Here is a 14,315-nt window from a genome sequence, read left to right as displayed (position 1 = left end):
CTTCAGCAAAAATTACCAGCACGTGTCCAGCACAAGTTCAAAATCGAGCTCTTCTCGACCCCGTCACGGCCACACGAGAGCGCAAGTGCACGTGAATTGTGCAAATATTTCCGGCACCGCCGTCGGTCGGAGAACTGACCATCCGTGACCGGGGGACAAGCCACGACCTCATTAGGCATTCTCTAGAACCCACATTAGACTTGATAATGAAGATGCGCAGCCCTAAAGCTGTTGAAGAACAAATGGGCACTCTCTGGCGCTTGATTTTATTAGCGAGTGTAATCGACGGGTTTGCAATCCAAACATACAATCACTTGAATCATTCAGGTGAGACCCCTCCCACAGCAGGGGGCGTAAAATTATAGTCGTGGAGTTGAAAGACTTTCCGTTTTATTTCTAGACCAAACCTTCGCATGTGTTGGGTAGAATTTTTGATTATTGTTTTGAAATTAAACAAAAATCAAAATCCACGTGCCTTTAAGGTTCTAATTTAAAATTCTGATAGAAGAAAACCCATAATTTGAATAAGTCATGTTCAACATTCCAAAGCACTCTTATAAAAGGTGACTCTCATGATGAGAGCGGAATCACTCCAGAAAAGTCATGCAGTTCCGAAGCATTTTCCTCGTGCTAAGTGTCCTAAATGGCTGCACTTGTTCACCAATTCTCACCGCCGTGGCCGATCTGATCCGCTGTCTGAACTATCCCGTCCAGATAACGGTCATGCAGGACGGCTGCTGGTCCGATCCCGAAAAGACGTTCTTTTGGCGCGAATTGGCCACGATTCCGGCAGCGGTCAGATTTTCCGGACTCGACGTTGGTGATCTTCCCTGGGACGATCCCAACCAACATCGCAATCTGCTGGTGGTGGACGCGAGCTGTCCCGGAACGAAGCGGCTTCTGCAGCAAGCCGGGCAGCTTTTATACTACCGAGTCAAGTGGATCGTGATCGACAGGGGTAATTTGGATTGTGGGCGGTTTTTGAGGTTCTTTGACGATCTTAAGGTGTTGATCAGCAGTGAGGTTTACTATTTGTGTGCGGGTGAAGGAGTTGAAGGATATTCAGTTCGTCAAGTGTACAGATATTCGATTGAGAGCAGCTTGGTGGAGGAGGTTTTCGGATATTGGTACCGTGGAGTGGTTGTTCGGAACGATCATGCCGCGATCGCGGCTTCCGTTCGTCGGCAGAACCTCAACCGATTCAAACTTCGAGCATCGGTAGTGATCACCCATAATGCCACCCTCAACCACCTGGAAGACTACAAGGAGAAGCACGTGGACACGATCACTAAGAAGAACTACTTTCTCACCAAGTACATGATCGAGAACCTGAACGCCACCGTCCAGTACAGCTACGTAAACTCGTGGGGTTACCGCAACCCAAAGACGGGTCGTTTCAGCGGAATGATCGGTGAGCTTCAAGCAGACCAGGCCGATCTTGGCGCCACCGCCCTGTTCCTAACAGCTGATCGTATCCGCGAGATCGACTACCTCTCGATGACAACCCCAACGCGGGCCAAGTTCATTTTCCGCTCGCCGAAACTATCCGTAACGGACAACGTTTTCATCCTTCCCTTCAACGGAACTGTTTGGATGTGCATCATCAGCTTCATCGTCCTGTCCGCGACCCTCCTGCTGATCATCATGCTGGTCGAGTTTCGCTACACAACCGTCCGGTACGGATCGTTCCGTCCCACCCTGATGGACACGATGATGAACATGTTTGGGACGTCCTGCCAGCAGGGCTCGTTTATGGAACCCAAATCGCTGCCGACCCGGTGCCTGATCCTGCTGAGCTTGATCGTGTTGATGTTTTTGTACGCGAGCTATTCCGCGAACATTGTGGCATTGATTCAGTCTCCATCGAGGAAGATCAGGACGGTGGAGGACCTGCTCAACTCGAGGCTGGAAACCGGGGCGGAGGATACTGTTTACAATAAGTACTACTTTATGGTAAGATTTAATTTTATTTTTTTATTTTTATTTTGGGTTTTAAACGTAAAAATGCAGCAAAAACATTTTTAAAAAATCTAAAATTTAAAAAATTTATCAATTCTTTTAAAATAAAATGATTCGTACAGAGCAATTCCCAAGTAACATTTTTAAACCAACTAGCCACCACCTAGTGAGGTTTTATGATAGCATCTTGATTGCTTTATAGTTTTATTTAGGCATTCACCGCAACCAATAAGCAAGAGCTAATTAGTAGGCTCTAACAAGGTTTTATGCCTCGGACATAAAACCTTGTGACAATAAAAGCTAAATGGCTTTTAATAAGGTTTTATGAAAGTTTTAAGAGAGTCTTGAAAACCCAATGGCAATGTCATGCCAAACGGTTTTATCGCATGGTTTTTTTAAAACCCAGGGCGTTTTAGCTGTCAAGTGCCATTAGGCATGTAAAAAGCTTACTTAAAACCATAAGCTCTTGAAAAAGCATTTAACGAGGCCCATTAGCATTGCATAAATATGGCGCTTAACGCGTGTTCTGATTGAATTTGATCGACCGCCATCTTGGTTGAAAAAATAGAAAACTGAAAAATGTGATTTAAATTTGATGAAAACACACATTTATGCTGAATTTCTGGTATGATTAATATAGCGATAGATGTTTAAAAATATTTTGAACATTTTTTTCAAAGAATTGCAATAAAATATTTTTTAACATTAAACACTATGATTACAAAATATTGATTTTTGAAGAAGCGAGTTGAATTTTTTGGCTCTATCTCCCCTACATTTACAATAAAATTTCAATCGCAGCTGAATTTGAGCCATCAATTGCGAGAAATAAGCTTTCCAATTATTTGGATTACCTCCAATATCTATTATTTATTATCGCCATTTTTGACAACCATCTCCATAATTTCATTTGGCAAGACGAAGACTTAATTTTGCCAAAATAAAACCTATTTGGCAAAAGTCGTTTTAAGACGTATGAAATGTCATTTTTCCATAACTCCTGACTAGGTTTTAACAAAGATTTTATCAAGGCTTTGAGGATGTTGTTAGAATTCAGTTGTAAAGCCTTGAACTCCTATGAAGGTTTTATAAATAGGCCGTAACAACCTTTTGCGGAGGTCCTTTTGGGTTTTAAGTGGGGTTTATCAAGGTTCTGGGGATTTTGTTACGACTAAGGGGTTTTAATGTTGGTTTTGGCTGATAGGTTTTATAGCGGTTGTGACAGCTTTGATAAAGCCTAAAATGTTACTTGGAAATTCTCTACAAAATCTGTCTTTTTTTAATTTAAATTTTTGTATTTTTCAATCCGGCTGAAACTTTATCGGTTCTTTCGGTATGCCCAAAGAAGCCATTTTGCAGCATTAGTTTGTCCATATAATTTTCCATACAAATTTGGCAGCTGTCCATACATAAATGATATATGAATATTCAAAAATCTGTATCTTTTGAAGGATTTTTTATGGACTACACTGAAAAAAAATGATGCACCGTAAATTTTTTTTTGGTGATTTTTTTTCACTTTTTGTCCCTAAAACTTGATTTTCAAAATAACACTATTTTTCTTTATTTTCTGATATGTTTAAGTTGGCAGAAACTTTTCAGAAATTTCCAGAACGGGCAAAACATTTTTGACCGAGTTATACATTTTATGAATCAATACTGAGTTTTTCAAAAAATCGAAATATTGATAGCAAATTTTTTTTCAATTTCGTTTTTCGATGTAAAATTGAATTTGCAACAAAAAGTACTTTAATAAAATTTTGATAAAGTGCACCGTTTTCAAGTTACAGCCATTTTTAGGTAACTTAGGAAAATGACCGAGCCACGTAGCCCAGTGGTAACGCTTCCGCCTCGTAAGCGGTAGATCGGTGTTCAAATCCCGGCTCGGACCAACACAACTGGTGATCTTTTCCCTTCTAGATTCGATTGCTTAGTAAAAAGAAGGTAGTGTATCGTCACAAACTGGACCTTATCAAGACACCTCAGGAAGACAACCTATGGAATGTTAACATTAAGTTGATTAATAACTGTCACTGAATCCGCTTTGTAAATGCCGGCTCCGAAACCCTTCCCGGTGTTCCCCTCAGGAACCGGTGAAAGATTTACTTTTTTTTTTAGGAAAATAGTCGCAGTTTATTCATTTTTTTAAATAAGTGCTCAAGTTTGCCCACTTTAGAAAAGAATAGTTTTGAAAAGCTGAGAAAATTTTCTATATTTTGCAATTTTTGAACTTTGATGATACGACCCTTAGTTCGGTAATTCGGTAATTTCGGAATACACCCTTCCGGCAGCAGCTGAAGATTCATGCAGTCCCACGTCGCATGTTCGGGTGTAGACCTACGGAAGACCTTGCCGCGAGGATAGGTGAGTAAGACTATACAAGCCACCTACGGCATGATTCCTCGGGCTCCCCAGGTCAACCATAAGCTACCCTAGGTTCCTCGTGCAGGACGCATTGGGGGTAGAAAGCGGATAGAATAAGCAAAAGATCAGAGCAGGCCGCGAGGCATACTTTTAAAGTGGTTTGTATCTGCAAAGGAATTTGTATTAACAAAAGGATCAAACATAAAAAGGCGATACTAATTAATACTTCCCTGCGACCTTGGAGGTCTCTCGGTTGGACACATAGCCGTGGACACCATGCTTGGTAGCAATCCTCGTCAGTCGGTGTGGTATTGATCACTGCTGGTGTTAGTTTGTCCCTCCATCGTCTGTTGTATCCTGCGGCTGCGTAGCAAGTCAGATGCTCGCTCATTCAGTTTGAAGCGAAAAGAACAAAAGGGAACACAAGAAAACATTAGATTCTGATAGTGAGTTTCAACTCAGCTGTAAAGTGTAATATCATATTAAATATAAATAATTATAATAATATTTTTACATCATGATTCTTTATAGACACTTTATTTATTTTGCTTTCACTATCACTTTCACTATTTCTTCGGGTCGTCTAATATTCGTCGTGTTCCCGTACTTGGGATGATACGACACTTAGTTGCTGAGATATTGCCATGCAAAGTTTAAAAAACAGGAAAATTGATGTTTTCTAAGTCTCACTCAAACAACCCACAATTTTCTAATGTCGATATCTCAGCAACTACACAGCAACTGATTTTCAATTCAAAAACGAAAATTGTTGCGGAAAAATCAGTATTGATTCAAAAATTCATAACTCGGTCAAAGATTTTTTGCCCGTTCTGGAAATTTTTGAAAAGTTGGCATTTGATGTCCCCTATAACATATCAGAAAATATTGCAAATCAAGTTTTAGTGACAAAAAGTTAATTTAAAAATCACCAAAAAAAAATTTACCGCGTATCATTTTTTTTTTTTTCATTGTAGTCACATACAATGAAAAAAATACAGATACAGATTTTTGAATTTTCATATATCATTTTTGTATGGGCAACTGCCAAATTTGTATGGAAAATTATATGGACAAACTAATGATGCAAAATGGCTTCTTTGGGCACTTTTGTGATAATTTGTCAATAGCATGCCAAATGCATCGTTTCTGTCGACCCTTCTTTTTTAGGACCTTTATTTGGACATTCTCTTGCTATTTCACTAGTAAAAGTAGTACTTTTAAAACAAAAAAACTGCATCTCAAGACTATTTCATTCAGAGCAGCAAAACACTGCCTCCAAATTGCCTGTTCCATAATTGTAGGATGATTCGAAATCCGGACACTTAGTAGCATATCATTTTCGTTATAGCTGACAAAAAATCATGTAATAAGTTGGAAATGAAGAAATATCATCAGGATGTAGTATTAACAGTCAGTTTTAAGAGAATGCATGCAAAATATGTCTTTTCTAACAATTTTTCATCAGAATTTGGAAATTAAAATGACTTGTGCTTTGAATCCCGGACACTGATAAAAGCTGATTCGAAATCCGGACACTTTTGCTTCGAATTCCGGACACTCGATTTTACTCATGAATCGCACAAATTTGGACTGAAATGTCAGTGATTGGCATTCTTTAGGTCTTAAATAAGCTGTTAACATCAAAACAATCGATATTTTATATAAAAATTTGCTAGAATTTAAGAAAATCGAAACCATAAATTTCTGCTTTGCCTTCCCGGTGCTTCGAACGCCTATGAAATATTTCAAGTGAAATGTTTCGCATTTTTGGTTATCTTATAATTTTATTTTATTTTATTGTATTGATATTAACTACTGCGTTCAAACAAACTTTAAATGAAAGTTGATGTTAGAATTTATCAAATAACACAGTTTTGACATTCATAATGCGAACTTATATCCAAATAATTGATAAAACAAGATGAGGTGTCCGGGTTTCGAAGCGTCCGGGAATTCGAATCAAGACGTTATTGTGCCTCCCACAATTGTGGAACACCTGGATTTAACTGATATTTTCACAAAAATAGTTATCAGATCATTCATAAAACATTACTAAGCTTAGTTGGAATTCAAAGAAAGTACGTCCGGTTCGGGTAAGGGTTCACAGGTTAATAGTTTATTTGTAAAAATAACAAGCTCTCCGTTACTACGTTAACTACTCAACTACTTTGATCTCTCGTATAAACTAACAAGCTTGAGTTTCGTTGGTTTCAGTGCGTGAAGCCATTATTTTGTAAAAATTATGAACTCATGGAAAGAATCAAAGTTTGTTTACCTCCGTAAGAAAAAAGTGTTCCGAATTTGTGGATTTCAAGGGTGAAAGTTTTTCTTAAAAAAATGATATAAAAGTTATAATTGCAGTTGTTGGATACGGCATTCCAAAGATCGCAATAAAAGCTTTCAAATAAAGGCAAAAGCGAATCATTAAGTTTAATTATCGATTTTCTATGATTTTTTTAACATTGGCCGATCTGTAAACTGTTCCGAATATGAGGGATGACTGTATATTCAAAAAGTCAACCATAAAATAATTAAAATTGTTCTTGAGTTTGCTATCCAAAAACAAATCCATTGATTTAAAAAAATGCTTCGTTTCAAGTACTGTGTATTTTTATTCGAATCAAGACAGTAAGCAACAGAGCAACTCTCTTTTCACCAGTTTACTCTTGCTCTTGCAACCAAGTGCAAGGTAGAGAAGAAAATGGAGGTACTTGAGTTGGTAACACGTTCTCGACGTCTTTTTAAGAGACGGCCAGGCAAACTGCGTGAAGTTTACCGCAAAGATGATTCGTTGAATCTGATTGATTTTGAGTACAATGTAGAATGAGAATGTGTAGTTGATCTCATCAATAGATTTTCAGGTTTTTTTTTATTGCTAAACAAACAATCTTTTTTTTGTACATATATCCAGCACGAAACCGAACCAATCCGGAAGGCCCTCTTCGAGCGCAAGATGCGCAGCCGCGACGGCAGTCTGGACAGATTCATCCCGCTAGAGAAAGGCGTCGAGCGGCTGCGCCAGGGACTGTACGCCTTTCACGTGGAGCTGGGCGTGGGCTACAAGGTGATCAGCGAAACGTACCAGGAGGACGAAAAGTGCGGCCTGCAGGAGATCGAGTACCTGAACATTATCGATCCGTACTACGCGGTCCAGAAGAACTCGTCGTTCAGGGAGATTGTCCGTTTGAGCTTGTTCAAGCTGCGCGAGTTTGGCATTCAGGGCAGGGAACACTCGATGCTGTACACGAAGAAACCGACCTGCAGTGGCGGCAGCAGCTTCATCCCGGTGACGATCGTGGACGTTTGGCCGGCGCTGGTGCTGCTGTGGTGGGGCTTTGGAATTGCCGCTGGGCTGGTGGTGGGAGAATTTGGGTTGAAAAAACGAAGGGATATTCGTGGGCGGTTCTTCAAACGATCGCGAGTCAATGCAGTTAAGCCGATGGGTTTATCTTAAATGTTTAAAATCTATATATTCAAGTTAACTGTGTAAAATATTGTGGTTTTGGTCCACGCTCCCGTGTAGAATACTAAGCGCACTGTTCCGTCACGGACTCATCAGATACACACACACGCCGCTCAGCTTAGATAATATCACTTTCTGTGGCACTTTCAACGATGAAATTAAAAAAGTTCCGTTCAAAAACCATCAAACAGGGTGAGAGAGATTCAATCGTCCTTTAGAAAGTCCTTCCGGGTGATGATGCCGCGGACGCGGTTTTCCTGTGTGACCACCACCAGGTGGCGCAAGCCAAGTGCCCGGAACAGCTGGAACAGGCGCGGCACGGACGTGTCTGGGTTCACCGAGTACGGCGAGGGGTTCATGAACGTGCTCATGTCGACGGTGTAGTTTTTCAGCGTTTTGTCCTCGCTGATGCGAAGGTCCTGCGGGGGGGAAAACGAGTTTTGTTTGATTTATTTATTTACACAGGACGGCAGAAGACATTGTCCGCGGCAACACAAAACAATATCTGGACGAACAAGAACGAATCACAATATGAATGACGATAACACCAGATTTCAAACAGTTGAGACTGTTGTTGACATCTACGGATGACAACATTGGCTGATGCACAAAGAGATTTGTTTTCATTTTTCGACTCTCCCCGCAAACGTCAAACTAAACAGAAATGCTGCCGGATCTTTTCCAAAAGTTGTTGTTGTTTATTTTATTAACGTGACTTTAACCGAAAGAAATCCGGAAAAATATCCGGCAGCAATTTGTACTGATTTGACGTTTGCTGAGGGTGCCGAAAAGTTTGGTTATGTTGCATGAAAAAAACAATAAACCCGATAAGACTTACATCAATCGTTGGATAGCGCGGGTACTCCTTGCGGAACTGCTCGATCGTGACCAGATCGCGCCAGTGCCGTTCCGTTTCGACGTACATGCTTCGTTTGAGGATGACCACCAGCTGCGATCGTAGAATCAATCCGATCAGCTTGCCGTCCTCGCGAGTGTCCTGAAAATTAAAGCGTTGAATTTGTTAAATTGTTCCAAATTTCCAAAAGAAAGTTCCTCACATTTTCATCACTCTCAATCACCGGGAATCCGTTGTGGGTCGTGTTCTTCAAAATATCGATAATGTAGTTGACCTTTTCGAGTTTTCGCACGCAAACGACGGGCGCGTTCATGATGTTCTCCGCCAGTTCGTTCTCTAGCCTGGGTTCGACGTGCCAAGGCAGCATCGGCACCTTGGACGTCCGGATCTGCGTGTCGTAGATGCCTTCGTTGAAGTAATCTCCGCTCCACTTGGCCGACATCAGCGTGATGATGATGGGCAGCACGAAGGCGATGTTTCCGGTCGTTTCGAGCAGGATTACGCTGAGACTGAGCGTCATCCGGACGATTCCACCGAGCTGGGCTGCGGCTCCGATGAGGGCGTACTTTCCGGGGTTCATGAACACGCTTGAAGCTGGGAAGGCGAGGACCACGAATGAGGCAAAGAGACGACCCCAGGCGGCGCCGACCAGAAGCGTTGGGATGAAGATTCCTAGGGAGACGCTTAGGCCGTACGTGATGCAGGAGAGTGGGTAGTAGATGAGGACGAAGACGGCCAGGGTTAGGATTGTGTGGGAGCCGGGAGGATCGTGGAACAGGGCTTTCACGGTAGCTTCCGGAGTTTGGAACCAGAGAGCGGCCGCCGCGTTGTACTCGTTGTCCTCGCAAAACAGCTGAACGGGAGTTTCCGTTGGATCGTTCCCGAGTGGGCGGCAATCGTTGAGGCTGTAGGCCATGGCACAGGCAGCGGTCGCTCCGATGATCGCGACAAAGGCCGCTTCCATCACTTTGGCCCAGCGATACTTGACGAAGCGTGCCCGGAACAGGTTGATCCGCGTGTTGACACTGTTCCAGATGGCTCCGGAGACTCCTCCCAGGACTCCCATCAGCATGAAGATCGGTAGTTCGTAGTACTCGAACGGAAGCGGCTTAAATTCTCCCAAATTGAAAAGACCGCGATACCGGAAGCTGCTCAAACCGTGATAAGCCGACAGTACGACGTTCAGCGTAAAACTACTGATGATGGAAGCGAAGAACGTACGCCAGATCAACGACTGGTTCCAAAAACTAGCAGCTTCTTCCAGCGAGAACAGAATGCCTCCAATCGGTGCTCCAAAAGCCGCGGCCACACCCGCCGCCGCTCCCCCAACCACAAAGTCCCTCTTCTCATGATCATCCCGGAAGTACTGAAACACCTTCATGTCCTTCTTCAGCGTGGTACTCTTACCCTGGGATATCCCAGCCGCAATAACCGCCCCGCTGTGGATCATCGGTCCTTCCTTACCCCCAGCCAAACCCCCAACCACCGAGGTGACCACCCCCACCGCCTTCACGGCAAGTGTCTTGATCCGCACGATCCGCGGCACCTTCACCCCGTTCAGGTAACACTTGACCTGCGGAATCCCACTGCCTGCCGCGACCGGTTCCACGTACGCCACCAGCGTCGCCCCGATCAACACCGGAACCACGTTCAGCAGCACCCACCACAGGTACGGAATGGCCAGATCACCGCCGAGCACGTTCTCGTCCACGGCTCGCTTCAGAAAGCCGTACTTGAGCCGCGACACCTCGTCAATCACGATGTTGATGGCACAGGCGACCAGCGCGGTCCAGATGCCAATCTGCATCGAAATGAGCCACCGGGAAAAGTCCTTCCGCACCGTGAACCGGGGCACGATCTTCCGGTGTTCCTGCTGCCACAGGACATTTTCGCACACGTCGTAGTCGAGGCTCTGCAAGTTGAAACGGATGAATTAGTTCAGGCTACGCGCTTAATTCAGGTAGGTCAACCTCAACGACATCAACGGATTTCGTTCGAGTAGGACGAAGCTGGGAATACATCGTTTCAGCTGCATTGACTAGTTCTAACTCTGTGATGGAGTTGCAATTGCATGGAATGTGAGTCATGTTTGCCTCTTGTTGAGTTATAGGTACGTTATCTCTGCTAATATCAGTCGAAGGGAAAGTACCTTCTGTGTGAGCGATATCGAGGAGTTACTAGAACCCCTCTTCTTTATATTGTCAATAAAATTGTATTCTTGGAAATCGTGTTTCAATGGAGACGCATGGCTGTTGAATATTTTACCATGTTTGATCTTGAAATGCCATGCGTCTCCACTGCTTTATATTTGAAAGACACATTCGATGGAGACGCACGATTTTAACAAAAACCAAAAAACAACACTGAAAAAAAATCAACCCACAATTTCCAATTTAGCGGAATTCAAAATGCTTCAAAATATGCAACATAAACTGTATTCACAGTTCCAGCTGTTGTTTACTGTCTGACTAAGGGCGTGTAAATCGACGCGCATGGTCGATTTCTTTCGACACACTCAACTTTGAGATAAGCCGTTTCGTCGCGACTTTGTTTAGCATTTCTTTGCTCCCGTTGTTCTGGTATTTGCTCAATCTGGTTCGGTTGATGAACCGCGTGTAAGCATCTTCCGACGAAGATGCAATCGATCGGAAGTAGGCATTCTACGCTTACTTTGTAATCTGGGCTTTGCAATTTAATGCGAACTTGCAATATGGAACTTACCTCATACGGAGACTGTCCCTTTTTCTTTCGCTGCCGGATGGTAAATGTCGGGCCATTCTCCTGTCGCTCTTGTTCCTCATCATCCGCAGGCATGCGAACGGAATATTCCAGCTGGAAAAAGAAAGGTTCCAATGAGTAATCCAGACCATCGAATATTTTCCTCAAAAACCTACCCCTGTACTGCCGTTTTCATTATCGCTGTCCGCGTCGTCGGAGTCGCGAACCAGTTGCTGCTTGAGGGACATTTTGCCAAAATTCTTGGAAAGGGAATTCCGCCAAAATCTGACCTTGATGTGATGTTTTCAATTTGTTGTCAATTGGGGCACTTGCATTATTGTCCCGTTGGTCACAAAGATCTTAATAACACTAAGGGAAAACACCACGAATACACCTGGGCCTCCCGTTTCGACGAGCGATGACTAAGCTAGCTAGTATACAATACAGCGACTTAAGCGCTTCATTTACTGATAGGAACGGCAAATAACATGCACTTGAAGGCGTTCGAATAATGTGCAGCTTTGTTTTGATTTCAAACGTCAGATTTATTGCAACTAGTTACGGTAATCTCAAACATAGAGGCGCTAATGCGCCCAACGTGGTGGGCCGGCTGAGGAGGCCCTCACTGTTTTTATGCTTTCATGGCGTCGAAATAGAGTTATCTACGCGCGCATGTATTGCGTGTACATGCTCGTACACGCAATACATGCGCGCGTAGATAACTCTATTAAATGAGGAAAAGTTTGGCGAAGTTGCCAATTTTGATGTAATGTTGGCAAATCGTGCGTCTCCATTGGCACTTTTGCGTAATTTTTATGTAATTTCAAAGGAGAAGCAGCAATTATTTAAAAAAAAATATGTATGATGTTAAATGATAAATATCAATAAAAGATGATTACAAATCTAAAATTAACCTAACATTGATATACTTTTTAAAAAAAAACAACAGCTCCGCTTGAAAAAAAAACCTTTTTTTATTGATTCTTTTTGGATTCTTTATTAATTTACAAGTTAAAAAAGTAAAAATCTTTCCAAATACTTCATTCTTTTGTCCTTTAAAACAAATAAGTGTCGAAGGTTGCACTGAATTTTAAAATAGTTTTTTTAAGTTTTGATTATTTTTTCAATACCGTCAGTGGGGGTAACATTGGGTCTGGGGGGTGAGATTGGGTCAAAGTGATTTTTTACGGATTATACAATTTCTCAGATTCTTCTCAATGAAACTAAATTCTGTTTAAAGAGTTGTGTAGGGGACATCATAAGAAGACTTCGCTAAAAAATTCTCGTTCCTAGAACAAATCCTGTTATTTTGGCAGATGTCTAAAGTTGGGTACGTTTTTGGCCAAAAATGACCTCTCGAAAAATCATTTTTCTAATATTTTTGTTAGAAATGCTCGAAAACTACCCAAATATTTGAAAATCTCCACTTCAAACATTGTAGCGTGTCAATTCGATTCCCTCGAACAAGAAACACTGTTGGATGACTTGTTTTTACCATATCGTTGTATTTGAGCATCATTTTAGTTTCATTTGACCCAATAAGGGGTGAGATTGGGTCAATTTTCAAACTATTGGCATTTAAGGTAGTGTTCATCAAAATCCACCATATTTTGGAAATATGTTAGTAAACTATCTAAGAACAAATCTACGTTGAAAGATTTTCGATGTTATTTAAATTGTTTTTGTTATTAAGAAATTACGAGAGGTGTATCGTTTTTTGACCCATAGTCAACCCTACTGACGATAGTCATTTTGTTAAAACAGTATTCTTCCAGTCAACGACTCATCATTCCTATATTTTAAACTTAAGTTCAAAAACGCAAAATACCACAGTTTATCCCGTCTAATATCACAAACACATTACATTTTTGATGAGAAAGCTCTCACATACAGACACAAAGCTCCATTGACGGCTCTCTGTTTGTTATGCTTCAGCTCAACCTCTATGGAAATTGGTACCTGCCTGTATCAATGATTTCATTTCTCATTTTTTTTCATGTTTCATTTATACTGCACCAGAATGGTGTGCAGATGATATCGTTGTGTTGAATGAACGAGCGCAAACGTGTGTTAGTGTATTGGTGGATGATACATTAGAGTGATTCATGTTGTGCTAAAAGTTTGTTGAATATTTATGATTTATTTAATTTCTGTTAGGCCGTTGCAAATATTTTTCAAAGCTTATGTCGCACCCCTCACCCCCCGCCTTCAAAATTGGTTCAAAAAAATCAGGGGCCAAATTTTTATCATAAAACTGCAAAATTTCAATGGAAATAGAAGTCTAATCAACTCAAAACAATCTAAAATGCTATTTAGCTTGTTTGGGCTTGTTTAAACATATTTTGAACTTTTATGAAATAACAATCAAATTTCGGAAAGTTATGATTGCAAAACAACTGGACAGGTGGGAGGTGTATAATACATTTTAAAACACTTTTTTCATTCAAATGTTGAAACCATGAGCTGTAATTTCATTTTTTAACATTTTTTTTTATCCCCCACCTTTAGTCTGAGTCGAGGGACATAAACTTCACGATTGTAAAACTGATAAAATTAATAATATCAAAAGTTAACTTTCAAATCTTTTGATAGAAACAGATATGACAGAAAAATATGTTTTTTTTTTTAAATAATTGTCGATATCTAAGAACAATCTTTCTTATGCAGAGCATGGCTCCGGGCCAAATTTGACCTTCAAGCGAAAATTATACTTTTTTTGGTCAATTTAATTACACAAAAATGTGTTGAACAAATATGTTTTAATTCAATAAGGCCGTTGCAAATATTGTTTGAAGTTTATGTCACCCCCCGCCCCCCCCCTCCCTTCAAAATCGGTCCAAAAAATCAGGGGGCAGATATTTTTTTCAAAAAACTTCAAAATTTTAATGGAAAAAGAAGTCTAATGAATTTAAATGCATTTTACTGCGTTTAAAATCATATTTAGCATATTTGAGA

The 14,315-nt window shown here is 41.2% G+C and overlaps 2 protein-coding genes across 2 annotated transcripts; one reads left to right on the top strand and one right to left on the bottom strand.

Moving 5' to 3' along the window:
- The first annotated feature begins 421 nt into the window (after positions 1 to 421).
- Positions 422 to 7,779, top strand: LOC120424189 (ionotropic receptor 75a-like). Its single transcript, XM_039588247.2, has 2 exons — positions 422 to 1,953; positions 7,235 to 7,779. Exons 1-2 carry the CDS (start codon positions 604 to 606, stop codon positions 7,775 to 7,777), a joined length of 1,893 nt encoding a protein of 630 aa, XP_039444181.1. The 5' UTR covers positions 422 to 603; the 3' UTR covers positions 7,778 to 7,779.
- LOC120424188 (H(+)/Cl(-) exchange transporter 7) lies at positions 7,768 to 11,820 on the bottom strand. Its single transcript, XM_039588245.2, has 5 exons — positions 11,537 to 11,820; positions 11,364 to 11,474; positions 8,845 to 10,554; positions 8,625 to 8,783; positions 7,768 to 8,205 (listed from the first exon to the last, which is right to left on the bottom strand). Exons 1-5 carry the CDS (start codon positions 11,606 to 11,608, stop codon positions 7,990 to 7,992), a joined length of 2,268 nt encoding a protein of 755 aa, XP_039444179.1. The 5' UTR covers positions 11,609 to 11,820; the 3' UTR covers positions 7,768 to 7,989.
- Between the last annotated feature and the right edge of the window lie 2,495 nt (positions 11,821 to 14,315).

The sequence above is a fragment of the Culex pipiens genome, chromosome 3, assembly GCF_016801865.2.
Source record: "Culex pipiens pallens isolate TS chromosome 3, TS_CPP_V2, whole genome shotgun sequence".
In the NCBI taxonomy this organism is placed as follows: domain Eukaryota; kingdom Metazoa; phylum Arthropoda; class Insecta; order Diptera; family Culicidae; genus Culex; species Culex pipiens.
The sequence above is the reverse complement of the archived record's forward strand: the minus strand, read 5'-3'. Positions and strand labels throughout refer to the sequence as shown.